Source organism: Lathyrus oleraceus, chromosome 7 (genome assembly GCF_024323335.1).
Source record: "Lathyrus oleraceus cultivar Zhongwan6 chromosome 7, CAAS_Psat_ZW6_1.0, whole genome shotgun sequence".
Taxonomy (NCBI): domain Eukaryota; kingdom Viridiplantae; phylum Streptophyta; class Magnoliopsida; order Fabales; family Fabaceae; genus Lathyrus; species Lathyrus oleraceus.
In genome coordinates, this window is record NC_066585.1 from 203608170 (window position 1) to 203626681 (window position 18512).

At 37.6% G+C, this 18512-nt stretch overlaps 2 protein-coding genes across 2 annotated transcripts; one reads left to right on the forward strand and one right to left on the reverse strand.

Moving 5' to 3' along the window:
* The first annotated feature begins 10144 nt into the window (after nt 1–10144).
* LOC127105600 (negative regulator of systemic acquired resistance SNI1) lies at nt 10145–14368 on the forward strand. Its single transcript, XM_051042793.1, has 15 exons — nt 10145–10410; nt 10576–10642; nt 10764–10857; nt 10962–11045; nt 11163–11252; nt 11494–11565; nt 11880–11949; nt 12031–12080; nt 12267–12482; nt 12569–12639; nt 12764–12833; nt 13164–13229; nt 13368–13520; nt 13812–13942; nt 14056–14368. Exons 1-15 carry the CDS (start codon nt 10299–10301, stop codon nt 14126–14128), a joined length of 1419 nt encoding a protein of 472 aa, XP_050898750.1. The 5' UTR covers nt 10145–10298; the 3' UTR covers nt 14129–14368.
* A 107-nt stretch (nt 14369–14475) lies between these two features.
* On the reverse strand, nt 14476–17039 carry LOC127105601 (peroxidase 19). The gene is made up of 3 exons (XM_051042794.1): nt 16498–17039; nt 16172–16372; nt 14476–15130 (listed from the first exon to the last, which is right to left on the reverse strand). The coding sequence occupies exons 1-3, from the start codon at nt 16753–16755 to the stop codon at nt 14552–14554; spliced, it is 1038 nt and encodes a 345-aa protein (XP_050898751.1). The 5' UTR covers nt 16756–17039; the 3' UTR covers nt 14476–14551.
* Nucleotides 17040–18512: the final 1473 nt, after the last annotated feature.

Genomic DNA, 18512 nt, shown 5'->3' on the forward strand with positions numbered 1-18512 from the left:
TGTGTTATCACCTCTTCTAAACAGGGTGTAGGCCAAACCCTTCTGAGCATAACGGAAACATGGTTTCTGGATGCCGGAGGCCTTAACACCCTTGGAGGTGTAATTCGTCCTCCCTGTGATGGAAATTCAGAAATCCTTTGGTGAGAACCCATCTGGGACCGCTCCTGGTCCGTACAGTGGGAGTCGGAGTATGCCTGCCAATTCCTCCACAGACAATTCAAGATAGTTATTGAACAGGCGGAAACACAAAGTCCCAAAATAATACCTGGTAGTGTCGATCCATCTCTTTTCGAGTTGGAATTCTAGTGTGTTGAGGAATTCGAGCGTGATGCGCTCATATGTCGGCGCTTCTAGGCTCATAAACTCCAACATTCCTAAGACGTGGAACATCCGGTACACCTCAATTTTGAGCCCTAGAGTGTTCAGAGTGTGCTCACACATGTATTTGGTAGGTGTGAGCTTCCGTTTCCGATGGACTTGATACTGCTTTTCTTGTTCTGGATTATCAAATAGGATGTTGTGCGGATTTGGGTTCCGGCTCGGTCGCTTCGGTGACCTTGACATCTCAACAAGCTGTTGCTTTCCGGTGAGAATTTTCCTCGGGGGCATTTTGGACCTGCAAAAATAGATTTTTTTTAAATAGGGAGCTAGAAAATTCTGAAACCGTGGTTAGAACGGGGATGACGAGTGGAGTATTATTCGTGAAGTATGTTTTGGCAATAGGGTAGTGGAAGTGGTGGTTATGGAAGCTTTGAGGTGTGTGTTTTAATGGAGTTTTGTGAGGGTTTAGAGAGAGAGTGATAATGATGAGGTTGATGAGAGAGAATGTGGAGAGTTGAAAGAAAAATTTGATAATAATAAGGTAAATGGTGGTTAAAGTATGGTTAAGATGGAATAAATAGGCGGGCCCACAGAAAATTTTAAATTTTAAATTTTATTCAAAAATCCCATCTGCCTGACACGTGTCGTGTTAGCTGACACGACCGCCCGTGTCAGGCCACTGTCCATCACCAATTTTCCATTTTTCCTTAAGTGTTCCTGACACGGACCGTGTCAGCTGACAAGGGTGGCCGTGTCAGGCCACTGCCACGCCACAATTTTGCTCAACCTTTAGTGTTCCTGACACGGGTGGCCGTGTCATGCCACTGTTATTTCATCTGTTGACATGGTTCTCCACCCTTCTGACACGGGTGGCCGTGTCAGGCTGCCCTTTTGGCCGTTTTTTTGGATTTTACTCCCGTTCAACCTCTAGTCACGTTATTTATCCGTTTGTCATTACTTAGACATTTATTAAAGTGATGTTCCCCTCCCTGTAGAGCTCCGATGTAAACCTACAAACATACATAACTGATTAGAACTAAAAATGTGTGGGTTGCCTCCCACAAAGCGTTATGTTTAACGTCGCATAACTCGACGATTCTCCGTCCTTTCAGGTGAGACGGATTTTGTCTATCAGACCACCCTCCTAGTCTTGTAGGTACGGTTTGACTCTCTGCCCATTCACCTTGAACGTGTCTCCGTTTGCGGGATTTCTTAGTTCAACGACTCCATGCGGAAATACTTTTTGTATCATAAAGGGTCCCGACCATCTCGACTTTAGTTTCCCAGGGAATAACTTCAACCTTGAATTAAATAATAAGACCAGTTGTCCTTCCTAAAGTTCTTTCTTCTGAATGCGCCTGTCGTGCCATGTTTTGGTTTATTTTTGTATATCTTAGCATTCTCATATGCTCGATTTCTGAATTCTTCCAGTTCTTGTAATTGAAGAATCCTAGATTTCCCCGCTTTGGATAGATCATAGTTGAGAAATTTGGTCGCCTAAAATGCCATGTGCTCTAGATCGAGCGGCAAATGACAAGCTTTACCATAGACCAATTGGTACGGGGACATACCTATTGGGGTTTTGAACGCTATTCGGTATGCCCAGAGTGCATCCTCTAGCTTGATCGACCAATCTTTTCGCGATGCGCAAACTGTCTTTTCTAGAATCTGCTTGATCTGCCGATTTGACACCTCAACCTGTCCACTAGTCTGGGGATGGTACGGTGTGGCGATTTTATGCTTTACATTGTATTTCCTTAGCAAGTTCTCCATCAGCTTGTTCAGAAAGTGGGTACCTTCGTCACTAATTAGTGCTCTTGGTACCCTAAACCGCACGAAGATACAATTCTTTAGGAAATTGATCACCACTTTCGCATCATTTGTGGGTAGTGCTACTGCTTCCACCCATTTTGACACATAGTCAACTGCGACCAGAATGTATTGCTTTCCATAGGACGATGGGAAGGGTCCCATAAAATCTATTCCCCACACATCGAACAGTTCTACCTCTAACATGAAATTCTGAGGCATCTGATTTCTCTTTGATATATTTCCTGTTCTCTGACATCGGTCACACTCTTTCACTATCTCTTGTGCATCTCTAAAACAATGTAGGCCAGTATAGTCCAGACTGGAGGACTTTTGTTGCAGTTCTATCTCCGCTAAAATATCCTTCATATTCTAAGTTGTGACAAGCTTTGAGGATGTCCATTTGCTATTCCTCCGGAACAAATCTCCTCACCAGGCCATCTATTCCCTTTTTGTACAGGAGCGGATCGTCCCACACATAAAACCTGCAATCATGCAAAAACTTTTTTCTTCTGTTAGAGTCAAAGTCATCAGGTATTAGTCCACCTACCACAAAGTTCGCGTAATCGTAAACCAGGGGATATGCGTAACGACTAGGATACGTTCGTCGGTGAACTCATCTCTGATGGGGTGTGTTTCTTCAGTTTCTTGAATCGGAGTCATCCGAGACAAGTGATCAGCAATAGTGTTTTCACTCCCCTTTTTGTCTTTGATTTCCAGGTCAAACTCTTGTAGTAGTAAGATCCATCGCAACAACCTTGGTTTTGATTCCTGTTTGGAAAAAAGATATTTTAAAGCTGCATGGTCAGTATACACAATTACCTTTGGCCCCAACAAATAGGATATGAACTTATTAAACGCATACACAACCGCTAGGAGCTCTTTTTCGGTGGTTGCAGTTCATTTGAGCAGGGTTCAATATGTGGCTTGCATAATAGATCACATGCAAAAGCTTCTTCTTTCGTTTCCCTAATACTTCCCCTACTGCATTATCACTAGCATCGCACATTATCTCAAAAGGGAGAGACCAATCAGGGGCAATAACTATGGGGGCTGACACAAGTTCCTTCTTCAAGGTCTCGAAGGCTTGTTTGCACTCTTTGTCAAATAGGAATGGTGTATCCTTCACCAGTAGACTAGTTAGTGGTTTTGCGATCTTAGAGAAATCTCTTATGAACATGCGGTAGAACTCCGCATGTCCCAAGAAGCTTCAGATGCCTTTTTCATTTACCTGAGGTGGGAAATTAGTTATTACCTCAACTTTTGCTATGTCCACTTCGATACCTCGGTTGGAGATCTTGTGTCCCAACATTATACCTTCACGTACCATGAAATGACACTTCTCCCAATTCATGATCAAATTTGTTTACTGGCATCTTTCTAACACAAGTGACAAGTTAGTTAAACATTTATCAAATGAAGAAATGAATACTAAAAAGTCATCCATAAATACTTCCATATGTTTTTCGAGCATGTCAGCAAAGATTGATGTTATACACCTTTGAAAAATGGCTGGTGCGTTGCACAACCCAAGTGGCATTCTTCTATAAGCGAAAATACCATAGGGGCATGTGAATGCAGTCTTTTCTTGATCTCCAGGGGCAACCGCAATTTGGTTATACCCCGAGTACCCATTTGGGAAACAATAGTAATCGTGTCCGACTAACCTTTCCAGCATTTGATCAATGAATGGTAACGGAAAGTGGTCCTTTCGTGTTGCCATGTTTAGTCTCCTATAGTCTATGCACACTCTCCAACCTGTAACAGTTCTGGTTAGAATTAACTCATTCTTCTCATTTTTTATCACTGTAGTGCCCCTTTTTTTTGGTACCACATGGACTGGACTTACCCATGAACTGTCGGAAATAGGATAAATTAAGCTTGCATCCAACAATTTTACAACCTCTTTGCGTACCACTTCTTTCATGGTTGGGTTAAGTCTTCGTTGTGGTTGCACCACCGGTTTGTGATCATCTTCCATTAAGATCTTGTGCATGCAAATGGTCGGGCTTATACCTTTCAAGTCCTTAATTGCCCATCCAATTGTGCCTTTGTATTTTTTTAGCACTTGAATGAGTTCTGCTTCTTGGACACTTTGTAGACTAGCATTGATAATAACTGAGCATTTTTTTAAATATCCAGAAATACATACTTCAGATTTGTTGGTAGCTGATTCAGATTTACCTCTGTTTTGGGTTCTTCAGTGACATCTGATGGTGGTGGTGGTCTTAAATCTTCCCACCGGTGTGGTCTGGATCTAGTCCATCCAGGTTGTTTTTCCATCATAGCGAGCACCTCAGACTCTCCTTCATCTTCATCACTTTTAAAAATCGATAGACTTAAGACACGTTCTAATGATGATTGGGGTATATGCTTTTTAATTTCTTGAGCAATTACTTGATCTATTATCTCTATAGTGTGGCTTGTGCCAATATCATCTTTGTATTGCATTGTGTTCCTCACATCTATTTTTAACTCTTTATCATATACTTTGAGGGTCATTGTTCCTTCCTCGATATCTATCATACACCGTCCTGTTTCTAAGAATGGTCTTCCCAATATGAGAGGAATCTCCTCATCTTCGGGCAGTTCCAGAATGACGAAGTCAACTGGGAAAACAAACTTGTCAATTTTTACAAGAACGTCTTTCACAATCCCATAGGGTCGCCTAACAGAGCAATCCGCAAACTGAAGTGTCATTCGAGTATCTTGAACGGTGCAAATGCCTAATTTCTTATAGATGGATAGTGGAATCAAGCTTACACTTGCTCCTAAGTCAATCAGAGCCTTCTTGAATTTTCTATCACCAATAGTGCATGGAATAGTAACCGATCCCCTGTCTTTCTTTTTCACTGGGATTTTCATACCTTGGAGAATGGCACTGCATGTTTCAGTTAGGATGATTGGGTCTATATCAATGGAACGCTTCTTGGAGATGATGTCTTTCATGAACTTGGCATATATTGGCATTTGTTCTAATGCCTCGAAAAAAGTTATGTTTATTTCAAGCTTTTTGAACATTTCCAGGAACCTCTCAATTTTTTTTCATGTTGATCTTTCTTCTTCTGTCTTGGAGGGTAAGGGAGTTTGATGACTGGTTTTGGAACCTTTTCTTTCTCCTTGACAGGTGGTAGTACCACTTCTTCATCTTGGTCCTTGGTTTCCTTGATTTCTAGACCCACTTCTAACAATCCATTTTTCTCCATACTATTTTCCTCTGTTGACTTCCCACTTCGGATTACGACATCGTTAACAGTGTTATGTTCCAGCGAATTTGTTACCGTACCACTAGGTAGGGTACCCAGGGCTTGAGAATTTGAAGCTAACTGTTGTGCTATCTGACCCATTTGGACTTAGAGATTTTTTATGGAGGCAGTGGTGTTTTTCTGATTAGTCTTGGTTTCTTCTTGAAACTGCATGCCGTGGGCGACTAATTTTTCAATGGCGATTTCCCATTCAGCCTTTTTAGGTGCCTGTTGTTGTTGCTGTTGTTGATACTGAGTCTGATATTGCCCTGTACCTTGTTGCGGAACATTCCCTCTCTGATCTTTCCAGGAGAAATTCAAATGATTCTTCCAACCTGGGGTTGTAAGTGTTAGAGTAGGGATTATTCTGCTTCAAGAATTTGATCTCTTCAATTTGTTGGGGGGTAACAAAGCAATAGACCGTGTGATGAGGTCCATTACAGATTTCACAAGTGCTAGCCTGAGCCGGCTGGACCTGAGCTATCTGTTGAGTACCTATATTCATATCTTTCAACTTCTTGTCTACTTCGGCAGCAACTGTGTCTTCTAGACGGATTTTATTTGTCTCTAATTTTAGATCAATCACCCCCTCTGGCTGACTAGTACACCTGTCGTATAATTCTAGATGCTCATTGGCAGTTATTGCTTCAATAATCCTCTTAATACCAGTGGCTGTTGAGAAATTTATTGAGCCACCAGCTGCTGTATCAATTAACTGTTTTGTTTTTATTTTCAGCCCATTAACGAACATCTGCATTTGTTCGGTCTGATCCATATTATGAGTTGGACACGCTACCAAGACCCTTTTGAATCTTTTGTAGGCGTCTCCTAATGATTCACCATCCTTCTGTTTGAAATTAAGGATTTCATACCTTTTTCTCAAGAATACTAATGCTGGAAAGTACTCATTTAAGAATGCAGTTTCCATCTCTTCCCATGATGTGATACTACCGACTGGAAGAGAGTAGAACCACTCTTCCGCATCTTCAGCTAAAGTGAACAAGAACATTTTTAATTTTTTTGCTTCATCAGTATGACCATAAATTTTCAACGTGGTGCTCATGGTCAGAAATCTTTGCAGGTGTTTGTTGGCATCTTCATTAACCTTTCCGGTGAAAGGCTTTCTTTCCAATTGATTGATTGTGCTAGGATGTAGTTGAAAATTAGTCACATTCACCGGTTGGTTGACAATGGTCAGTCGACCACCCGGTGCGTTTGCACCTCCATAGTCACCTAGGAGTCTTTCCGGAGGTGGAAGAGGTGGAATTGGAGGAACTTCAGCCATTGGTTCTTTGACTTCTGGGTGATCAGAGGTACATTCTTCTTTGGAATCCACTCTTTGGTTTCTACGTCTTCGGTGGAGGGTTCTCTCGATCTCTGCGTCAAAAAGAAATTCAGCTGAAGGTTCTCCTCGCATACACAAACTAGTAAATTATAAATGACAGAATTTTTTTTTATTGCAGAGCAACAAAATTTTAATTGAATTTAAAATTAAACTCTATATTTTAGCAGTCCCCGACAACGACGCCAAAAACTTGATCGAGAAAATAACAAGTGTACTATTTTGCATTTTATAGTAATAATGGGGAAATTCCCCAAATGTCGATCTCAAGGACTGCACGTCAATATCGAGTTCAAATTATCACTCAATTAAACAAAAAATATTACTTTGGTTTTTAGATGTAACAATATAAAAATAAAGGCAAAGGCAAATAAGGATGAAAATAATGGTTTGCAAGGTAAGAGGAACAATGCCATGGAATGTGTACCATTTATCCCTGTAACAACTCTGAGTCACCATTGCATCAAAAAATATCAATTAGTACCAGTTCTCAAGGGTATTTTCTCCCAAGTCCTTGGTGAGAAAACCTTTAATCAATCTACCCTAATTTCTATGTCCATAGGCAATTAAGGTGAAGTCAAGCTTTATTATATCAAGAACACTCTGGTTCATACAGGGTATCCCTAGTCCTAGTGATATATACTGCAGAGTAACCTTATGAAAACCTTACCAATGAAGGTCCAACCTAATTGATAACCATAGAATAATCTCGATTGGTCTGAAAGAGAAAGCATTAAACATATCAAAATGTTACCGTAAAAATAATATTATAAATGCAAATGTAAACTCAAATTCGTTACAATTCTAAATCAGGGACCCCCTAGCATTGAGGGGTTTAGCTACTCATATTGTTCAAAACGAATGCAAGATAAAAATTACACATCACAAGTATTTGGATGACTTCGATCTTCAATCGTTTCCGCTCATGAAAACCTTAAGCTCTCTGAACTCCTTGCTCTCTGTAATACTTGATTGCTTGACAATACTGTGTTTTGCCTTGTTCCCATATGATATTTTCTTAGGTAGAAGGTCCTCTTTTATAATGAAAATTCCAAGCAATAGGTGGACATGTCCAAAAATCTCTCTGAAGGCCCGATACTCAAAAGCCCGATGAAAAAGGCAATTTTTGGTCTTAGGCTGACACGGGTGGCCGTGTCAGGCTATTGTTTTCCTTGGCACGCTCCCTCTTCCTGACACGGCCCGTGTCAGGTGACACGAGTGGCCATGTCAAGCCTCATGTACCGGAGTTTTCCATTCCTTTGCTTGCCGGAATCTCGCATTGTCTTGCTCCGAGTTCCTTGGTTCTTCTACCTGGACCTGTCGGACAAAAACACAGATATCCCACGCATAAAATCACAAAAATATAAATAAAATATAACAATGAATGAAAATGCTTAATTATTATACTGGAAGTAAAATTGCCTTGAAAAGTACTAAAAGTGTTTGCACTGTGTCTCAAAATCCTCGGTTTCTTGTCGGATTAGTAAAGAAAACTTAATGCAAACGGTGACTGATCACAGGTAGCTGCAAGAAGAAGATGAAAGACTTCAAAGGTGATCTCAACAAGGAATTCGAAATGTCAGATCTAGGTGACATTTCATATTTCCTTGGCATCGAATTCTACAAGAGTGGTAGAGGTTTGATGATACACGAAAGAAGGTATGCAGGCGAAATACTCAAGAGATTTGAGATGCAAGATTGCAACCCAACTTCGACTCCAGCTGGGCCCAAATTACAACTATCGAAAGATTCAAATGAAGATGATGTCGACCCAACCCAATATAGAAGATTCATTGGGTCACTTTGATACCTTTGCCACACAAGGCCTGACTTATCATACGTTGTAGGTATGGTAAGTAGATTCATGCAGAAGTCAAAAGTATCACATCTAGCAGCGGCGAAGAGGATACTAAGGTATCTGAAAGGAGCTGTCGACTATGATATTTTGTTTCCTGCAATTGATGAAGGAAAAGAATGCAAACTAGTGGGATACATCGACTCAAGTTGGTGTAGTGATGTTGAGGGTAAAAAATCCACAACTGGCTATGTGTTTATGCTAGGTGGTGCACCAGTTGCTTGGAGTTCAAGAAAGGAGCCAGTAGTGGCATTATCGTCGTGTGAAGCAGAATACATAACTGCTTCCCTTTGTGCATGTCAAGCAACATGGATGGTGAATCTGGTCGAAGAGATAACAACGAAGAGTCATGGAGAAATTACCATGAAGATCGACAAAATGTCATCTATTAATCTGGCGAAGAATTTGATAGCACATGATCGAAGTAAACACATCGAAATAATGTTCCATTATCTTCGAGAGCAAGTAGCAGATGAGAAGATGAATTTGAAACACTGCAGAACTGAGAATCGAATTGCAAACATCATGACGAAGGGAATGCAAGTCGAAATGTTCAGAAGACTAAGAGCTATGATGAATACAAATAGTTTATACACAATGAATTAGGTGGTGTGTTGAATTGTAATTCCTTGTGTCGAAACATGTTGCTCGACAGAAGTAAGGAAGTGTCGAATTACCCAGTGTGTCGAGTTGTATTAGTGTGTCGAAGTATCAAAACATGTTGCTTCAAACAGGATTTCGACTTAGGCCTATTTTAGTAGTGTTAATTATTTTGCGCTTTTATAGTTTTGGGCTTTGACTTAGGGAGTAAGTTAACCTAAATCTATAAATATAAGGAGTAACCCCTATTCTTGTAAGAGAGAACTCAGAATATTGTATTCATAGGATTTTGCAGTTGCAAAATGAATAAAGAAGTTTTCAACATATTATGGACAAAGAGAAAACTCTGTAGAAAATATCCTTCTTCTCTAATGTTCTTCTCTTTCTTTCTCAATCATTCTTTTCTTTTCATTGTCATTGTGTGAGTAATAACAATCTTGTTCATAAAAAATGATAGAAATTTTCCATAGATTATAATGGATTTCTAACGTGAACAAAATATTGTGAAGGACTAAGATATTGAGTATTAAGTATTATGTTATTTAATCTTTTGTCCATTCATTAATGTAAATATAATGAATGAAGAAAGATAATTAAGGGTATTTAATGGCATGTCTTACTAATGGTCAGATAGATGATAGTATAACATGATTGAATAATAAATTGCTATTGAAAGATGAATTCCTATTGAATTATGATGTAAATTCACTCTATACCCATTAAACTCTATATTTATTTATTATTTAATAAAATAATAAACTTTCCCTAAATTGTACTAAAATACTAAATATTGAGATTAAAAGTAGTGCACTGACTGAAAGGTAAAATAGTTTTACATTGTCACCCAATAAGAATTTATCAATCAACCATATTATACAATTAACTTACAAATAAGAATACATGCTGGTAATTGATTGACCATGTAAAATAGTGTATATACTTTTTTTTTCTTTTTTCTTTTTCGCACTATTATTTAGATTAACAATTTTATGTTTGCCAAGTTTTGGCAGGAAGACAGAAAAACTAAGTTTCCGTTGTTATTATTTCTTTCTGTAACGAATTCCTTAATTTCAAATTTTTGGTTCTTTCTTTCTGTACACTGAGAACACAATAACCGAGACTCAAAATGAAGAACCCTAGCAGAAGCAATGAAAGAGCAGGGATCGAAGATAACATGCTCCTCACCATGTTTGATGCCTCCGATACCAAAGATACTAATCAAGACTCTCTCGATGAACGTAAGCTTCTCACTCCTCTTTTCCCTTTTTCGAATAGCTTCCTATTTTGTACCCAATAACAAAATCAACGTGTTTAATCTATTTCGACTTGTGGGTAATCGGAAAAATGCAAACTTGATGGGAATTAAAAAATTATTCTGTTTATTTTTGGATTCATTTATGCAGGGATTGCTTTTTTGGATGCTGTTCGTGCTTCTTCAATTGGGCTTGAATATGGAAAACCACCATCTTCGTAAGTCTCTCTCAGTGCTTTTCTCCTCTAAAAGCAAGTTTTTTTTGCAGAAAATTTGAATTATTTTATTTTTGTGTTATTGAGTTGTTGTGTATTTGTAAGCATTTTTGAAATTGTGTAGAAAAATATTTGCGGCAGTCTTCCATATGCTAAGGACTGGGAAGTCTTTACAGTTGATTGTGGCAAGTTATAAGCTTCTGGTTGATTTAGAAAAGGTATGTGATGTTTGATGTTCAAGGCTTTCTGTTCCCTCTTTATACTCACACTCACAGGTTTAAGATTTTAGTGAAACTAATACCTTCATTCTTTTCCGGCTTAGTGTTTCCCTCGTGCATATTTATCCGGTGAAGATGTTTCCTTGTCACCGTCTAACTCTACACCGAAATTGATTGTGGCTGAAGAGGTATGAATGATTACAAGTCACCTCAATCTGTTGTTTTTAGTCTGCATTCGTTATATCGATTGGTAATATGGGAAAATGGTTGAACTTGCTTTGAAATGTAAAATATTTTTCTGCTAGGCATGGTCTCCTCTTATTGTTGGCTTGGATAATGCCCCTGTTGTCAGGGAAGCAGGTGACAAACAGTCCGGTGGACCTCTCGACCCTTCTGTGAGTTAGTTTCTTTCTTCACCACTCAACTTTATCATCTTACTATGTTTTTTGTTTTCTTTCATGTATTTGCAACAATATTTGGGGCCGTATACACTTTTTACCTATCCTCAGCTGAGCTAAAAGAAGTGTTCTTTATATTCAGTTTCTGCAAAGTTCTCTTAATTGTCTTTCTCTCAAATTACAATTGGATTTTTTTTTAAAACTCATTTTCACTCTTTACTTTTTCCACCTACCTTAGAGCTTTCATCGCCTGATTGAAGAGCTTGCGGAAACTTTAACTGAGTCCAACATTCAAGCAACAAGCATGAAGGTTAGTCCACTAAACAACCATTTCTGAACATTCTTTTCTAGGGTTTTTGTGGGTACTTGTTTCAACAAACCTGTGAGAATTGAGATGCACTAGTGATTTTGCTACCGACACAGAATGAAATTCCGACTGAAGTCATAATATATTAATGTCGTATACTTTTAGCTATATTTTCCATTTACATATTTTAGATCTCAAGCTTCAAGCTTTCCCATGTGGCTAAGTATTAATGTTAAGCTTTGGTTTATAAAGTTACAAAATTAGTGCAGTTTTTGTCAACAAAAATATATGCCTGAGTTCTGTGTAATTTTTGGCAGCCCTTGCAGAATTTGTTAGTCTTTCAATATCTTGTCATTGTACTCGAAGGCGATTTTCTACCTCGCAATGGTGTGTATGAAGTTGAATGAAATTTATGCTGCTGTTGCCATTCCTCAAACTAGTAAATTCTAAGTAACTGTTCTGTTGCAGTTACCATGAACTGGAGCTTGCAGAGGGAGTCTTTGCTCAACCTGTTAATGGTAATTGGTTCACTATACAACTTGGTGTGACTCGACAACTTAACCATGTTGATTAATGTTACATGAATGCTTACACTTTTCTTTCCACATGTTCTGTTGTTGATATCTTATGCATCTTGATTCCACTTCCTTGATTTTTTTTCCTTTTGTTGTTTCAGAAATGTATATCTGATCCAGTTTTTACAGGGATCTAGGAAAATAAGCTACAAGAGTTTAATGAAAGACTGCATGAAAGTTACCTGTCTGCTATGCCAACTTGTTCAAAATGATCTTAGTAAAAATCTAGATGTTGAAAAGAGTTCTGAATCTCAGTTATCCGAAAATCACCATATTGCATTATCTCTTGCTTTACTTGAAGTATTAAAGAACACACATGTCTTTATGGAGAAACTTCTGGTGATGGTAAGTTCCTGAAAAATTAAATTTGCTGTTTTTATGCTAACTTCAATCAACTCTTCTGTGTCTGCTTACATTGTGGATGATTTTAGATTATGGCCCTTGATATGTCCAGGAAGAAAGCAGATATTGAAGGCCATACTTCAAGAGTAGATAGTCCAAGGTAGTTTGTTTCTTTTAAATTTCATTTACATTGTTGTTCCTTTCCGTTTAATTTTCTTGCTTCTTTATATGCCATGTTTTCTGATTGAAGTAGTTAATCTAGTATTTTGGTGCATTTTGTACAGAACACCTTTAGTGGACATAGTTCTGGATGAACTGGCTTACAACAAAGATAATATTCCCCATTTTCTTAAGGTGACTCCTGAAATCTGTATCTCGTCCCTTTGCCTCATACTGTTCATATTACCGTTTTCCCCCTCTATGTGCACAATTGTGCACGGGGCTAGATAAAGTAATAGCGGTTTGTGGCCGCAATAGTGGCCGCGACACTCTCTATTGTTGACAGCAACTCGTTGGTCAAAAGCGTCGCGCTGAATCCTACCACACTATGCTATTCCGCTATAGCCCGTTATTGACAACATATGTGATAGTGCTATGTCCACTATTTAACGACATTGAGTCATATTTTGAGGAAGCTATCTTGTTGCTAATAGTTTCTTCTGCTTTTCATGAGAATGGATGTAGATCTTCAGCGAGTCTAAATGGAAGCTGGAAATAGTTGTGCAGTATTTTTGGAAATATATAACTAAGGTAATCAACAACTTTGACTGTTTGAATATTGTCATACTTTCTTTTACAATATATTTCTCCATCCTGAAAAGGAGACTCCATCGGTAGGCCCAGTAGCTTTTGATAATCTGTTGACGTTTGTTTTCTACAAAATTGCAGCCTGCTGCTCACACTCGCCGATCAAATGGTTCTACTGTAGATGCAACATTTGATGGTGTTTTGACATGCTTTTCGAACAACATTGGCACTAAGAGCATAATTAAAAAAATTGGTGCAGATGTAGTTCAGTTGCTTTTGGCTCATGGTTTTCAGGTAACTAACTGTCTTCATTCAACAAATCAATGCACAATATCTATTGAATCAAATGATATGCATAAAGTTATAGGAATGACTAAGAACTCATAACTGCCTAGGATATTTTCTCTCTTGCTTTGTGTTCCTTTATTTCCACTGTTTACACCAAGACACTGTAATCACTTTGATATAGGTCTGCGATTTTACAGTATTCCATTGAATTTCCATCTTTTGTTATTTTTCTGCTATCTTTCATCATAAACTGTTTGAGAAGCTTCTTAAGTTAGTTCCTTTTTTACTGATTTTCAGGCTCAATTATCAATATTGTTAGAAAGAAATGCAAACGACAACATTGCTGGAGACAGAGAAGGGGCCAGTGCTCTTGTAGATTTCTGCCACGCGTTTATATCTGCTTTTGATAGTTTGAGAAGCACGGATAAGTAAGAAAACCATTTCTCAGGATTTTAATTTTTGCATTGCTTGCTTGGTTTTGCATCTATATTTGGTTTGTGTTCATCTACAATTTTCAAGTTTATTTTCTGTCATAATGTAGGAATATGGAAATACTGTCGATTGGAAAAGAGGCACTATTTATTGCAGCAACTTCTATCTCCATGAAGTCATAGGAGTGTAAATTAAAGCATTTATTTTATTTAGTTTATTACTCATTCTTATAACGAATGCGTTGATTTTGATCAATTCATTCTTTATTGGAGTCTGAGGCTTTGTAACTTTTAGATTAAATGCATGAAATACTTTTCCATAGGGAAATTTTGTATCGTCTTTCTGAATGATTTTGAATGGCAATACTCCAAACCATTACAAGAGTAAGTTACATGATGAGTAAATTACACCATTGAAAATGATTTTAGATATTTTCATTTTTATACTAATATTGGAAATTGAGTAAAAAATGTAAACAACTATTGCATTTATAACTGCACTAAATAAAATCAGTGTTTCAAGAACTCCATGAAAGAAAAATTGTAATGAAGTCAATGATCCAGTTATAAATGCAAGAATTGTGTAAACAGTATCTCTTTGATTTCTTACATATGCATACTACAATCTCTTCTTTTCTCCCCATGCTTTTTCCCTCTCAAAACTTTCACTAAACTCATTTTATCTATGGCAGCTGCAAAAGCTTGAAAAAACTTCTGTTTATCCTTTGCAAAATCTTGAACCAGTGACTTGGTTCGTGTGTCCGAAGCCAAAGCCTGGTCGGACGCTAACAAACCCATCTTGTTCTGCAAGTTACCATAGTATGCATGATCAAATATGAAAGGGGTTGTGGCATCAAACGGGGCAACAATGTCCGAGTTCCCTCCAAAGTTTGGACAGTACATTCTAAGAGCCTTCAATAGTTTCGAGTTCATATCCGGATCGGGTTGACCCTTACCCCGATAATTATAGAGCCGTGTCACAAAGCTTTTGCAATGTGCAAACCCGATTGTGTGAGCACCAGAAAGAGCAACCATGTCCTGTATGGTTAAGCCTTTCGAGTTGAATAGTTTGATGAGTTCGTCAATAGTTGAGTTTGCGCGAGGGATGTTCGACCCTACCCTCGACGCCATTGATATCTTTCCATCCCATCTTCCCTTCTTCACTTGGTAATAAGGACCACCTGCCTGAGTCACATGACACAATAAAATTAAACTCAGCAAAATTAGCCATGGAAAAAAAACTAAAAATTGGGCCTATAAGATTAAGAAGCAAGTGTTGTAACTGGTGCCTAAACAAAGTAAAATCCACAGTAAAGTACAAAAGTTCTTCTGTTTAGAGTATAACATACCAAACAGTAAATGACAACATGAAAGCAGATTCAATTTGACTTTATGCAGAACCCTTATATGAAACAGTGACTCTGCTAACTTCCAGAACTACAATTCATATTATAGTGAGACATTTTTGTATTTTTACTATAGGAAAATACTCTTAATCCAAGACCAACTTGTCTGTGTTTCTGTTCTCTATAGCTAATTTAAAATGATTCTGGTTAACATTATTTATTTAATATGATTTTGGCTATATTGTCTTTTTGTATCTATAAAGAAATCTATTTCCAAAAATAATATCTAATTTATTGAAAAATAAATTTAGAACGCATTTTCCTATATACCAAAAGATCACGCACCTAAATCTTATAGAACCATTCCTCATTATTTAATTGGTATTTTCACACAACTTGTCTGTTATTCTTAAAAGACAGAAAACACTTCTTTTTCTCTAGAAGGATTTTTCTTCTGTGTTTAGAGCATGAGAGTTATATAAGCAAAGAAGATGAAGTAAGAGTAAAGGGAAAACAATTGAATTTGCACTCAGAATATATAAAGAAAAGCATATCATTGCTTTCTTCCCTTTTTAAGAAATTTAAGTGGACCAAATGTGGTTACATCAGATAGCAGAATAACAACTTTCAAAACTAGCAACACTTTGTACTTGTATTGCATGTGAACTACTACTAACTATGATGTACTACTGGAGGGCATTACCAATTGAGCTTACCACGTTCTTGCGGCCGAGGCCGAGACAGTGACGGCCGAGACAGTGGCCTGATTGGTTTCAATTTGACAAAAATAAGAGAAAACTGATAATGTGGCACCAATTAGGCGAGCGTCTCAATCGTGAGGACGGGTAGCTTCTACTTAAGAGGAGTGACAGAAACTTACCAGGTGCACAAAATCTCTTGCTGCAATTGCAAGAATATCTGCACAAGACACTACATTAGGACACTTTTTCTCCACCACTTCCTTAGCCTTTTTTACAGTCTCAAAACCTTCCACTCTCAAATCTTTATTATCCTCTGCATCCTTCTCTGCCAACTCCTTGCTTCCAGGCTTTGATGCTATTAAAATTGATGCATCACAACCCTGCACTCACTCATTCATATCAGAAATCATGAAAACGGGTTCGAGGAAAACAAATCAACACTTGCATGCAAATGTATATAAACCATTTTCATATGTTTGTATGTAGAAAGAGCTAGCTAGCTTACTTCTACAAAGCAATCATGGAAGAGAAGACGAATCGTGGCAGGTCCAGAAACAGGTGACTCTTTGAATTGTTGAGAAGTGACTGAACCAACAAGCTGTTCTACCAGTGGACAAGATTTTGCATAGTAATCAACTCGAAGCTGGCGAGGTACGCGTGTCGTGTTCTTACTAAGTATTGCTAAGCATGATGAATTCTCAGTCAAAATGAAGAAAATGAAGAAAGAAAATGTGAATAGAAATGATGAACAAGTGACAGACATGAGTTATGGAGAAAGAAAAGAAAGAGTGAAAGTGAGGAATGAGGATGGGAAATTTGTTTAATAATTAAAGGGAATCAAATCCCGTGAGTCTTATAGAAGAGGTAAATGAAGGTTGATATATTATATTTATTGGTTTCTAATACTGAAAAAGACAGACATACTCAAAAAGAATTCATATGATTTTAGAGATTTTTTTTGTAATGTGTTGAAAATAAGACTTGAAGTTCACCTACCTGATAACAAGTTTCTGACAACATATATTTGGTTTATTCATAATGTGTTTATCTTTGGTCAAATGGAAATATTGTGTCTATCAAAGAAATACTATCCTATTATGTCACTTTGGTTTATTAGTGCCTTTAGATTGAGACAATTAGTAACAGCTTATCAGAGAGAAACTGTGGTTTATCACTAATTTTTTTTATTATTATCATAAAACAGGAAACTACTAATTTTTTTATTAGCATTTTTAATTACTTGCAACTTAAAGTGTTCCGTCAAGCCAATTTAGTAAGTAGCTATGCAAAAATATTGGATGCTGGCCGATTCGAATCTGCGACATTTCACTTATTTATTTTTAAAGAGTGAATTCTAATAACTAAATTATTTGACAAAAAAAATTACATCAACACCTTAATTTTGCGAAATTCGCTTTATACAAACATGATCCACAAGTAGTCAATGACCCTCAGATATACCTATAATTTATTTATAAAGGATTTACTGTGATATTTATCTCTATAGTACCAACATGTTTGACATGTTGAAACGAAGGTGTATCTGATATTCAACATCTGTTCGAAAAAAAGTAATTAGATGTATTTCGTTATTGGAACAAAAACTTACCTATAAAAGGGAAGATAACTATTGCGGTAAGACTTTTTGTGTGGTGGTTGTGGTTCTTCAGTGATTAGACGAGTTTTTGTAAAGAAAAGGTTAACACTCTGAGTGAGATAAAACTTTGCAAATATGAGTGAAATAATACATGGATCTGACTTAGGGTCATACTTATATAAAGAAATTTTTTATAATTGTCTTCGATTTCTTTGGCATGGAGTGTGTGCGACCGTTAGCTGTGTGTATCAACAATTGAGATGGAAGGGAGGTCATGCTCATGTTTGTTGTACGAGAATAAGGGTTCATATGTATGTCACCGATTGCTATGCCCTTCTTGGATTGAGCTGGTTTTTATGGGTCATTGGTCAGCTCAAAACAGTTATTCTCAAGTTCTTTCTATTAACTTTTAAGCGAAGATTATTGATGTAGAAATTTGTGAGGCCGACCCAAAAATTTGAACCATCGAAAAAGTATGTCCGTTGAGAACATGCATCGATGAAAAGGCATTATATGGTGGCATTGAGTGAGAGTAGTTGAATAGATACAAAATTGCCATTTGAAATTGACATCAGAATCTTCATTTTAAGGGAGAGGTCTTTCTCAGTCGTGTTTATTCACAAACGTGATTTCCTTTAAACGTGTGTCAAAGTCCAACGTTACGTCCAAATGATGATTTCGCCTCATTTTCCCATACAAGTTTATTTTTTATTATTAAATCAATAAGTTTTACCATATCTCACTTGATCAAACTTAGGGGTGGCAAAACGGGCTCGGCCCGCGGGACATGCCCGTTTTGCCCGCACTTTTGTGCGGGGCGGGCTAAGGATTTAGGCCCTCACCCTCAAATGTGTCCGTCCCGCCCCGTTTTTCTCGCGGATTTTTACGGGCATGTGTATTTACATAAATTTTTGCATTTTTAG

Excerpts from the sequence above, each read along its gene's own strand:
- LOC127105601 (XM_051042794.1), bottom strand. The coding sequence starts at position 16,755 with ATGTCTGTCACTTGTTCATCATTTCTATTCACATTTTCTTTCTTCATT. Across the intron at positions 16,373-16,497 it reads TCCATGATTGCTTTGTAGAA|GGTTGTGATGCATCAATTTT; the intron begins GTAAGCTAGCTA and ends GAGTGAGTGCAG. Across the intron at positions 15,131-16,171 it reads CAAGAGATTTTGTGCACCTG|GCAGGTGGTCCTTATTACCA; the intron begins GTAAGTTTCTGT and ends CATGTGACTCAG.
- LOC127105600 (XM_051042793.1), top strand. The coding sequence starts at position 10,299 with ATGAAGAACCCTAGCAGAAGCAATGAAAGAGCAGGGATCGAAGATAAC. Across the intron at positions 12,640-12,763 it reads TCAAGAGTAGATAGTCCAAG|AACACCTTTAGTGGACATAG; the intron begins GTAGTTTGTTTC and ends CATTTTGTACAG. Across the intron at positions 13,521-13,811 it reads TTTTGGCTCATGGTTTTCAG|GCTCAATTATCAATATTGTT; the intron begins GTAACTAACTGT and ends ACTGATTTTCAG.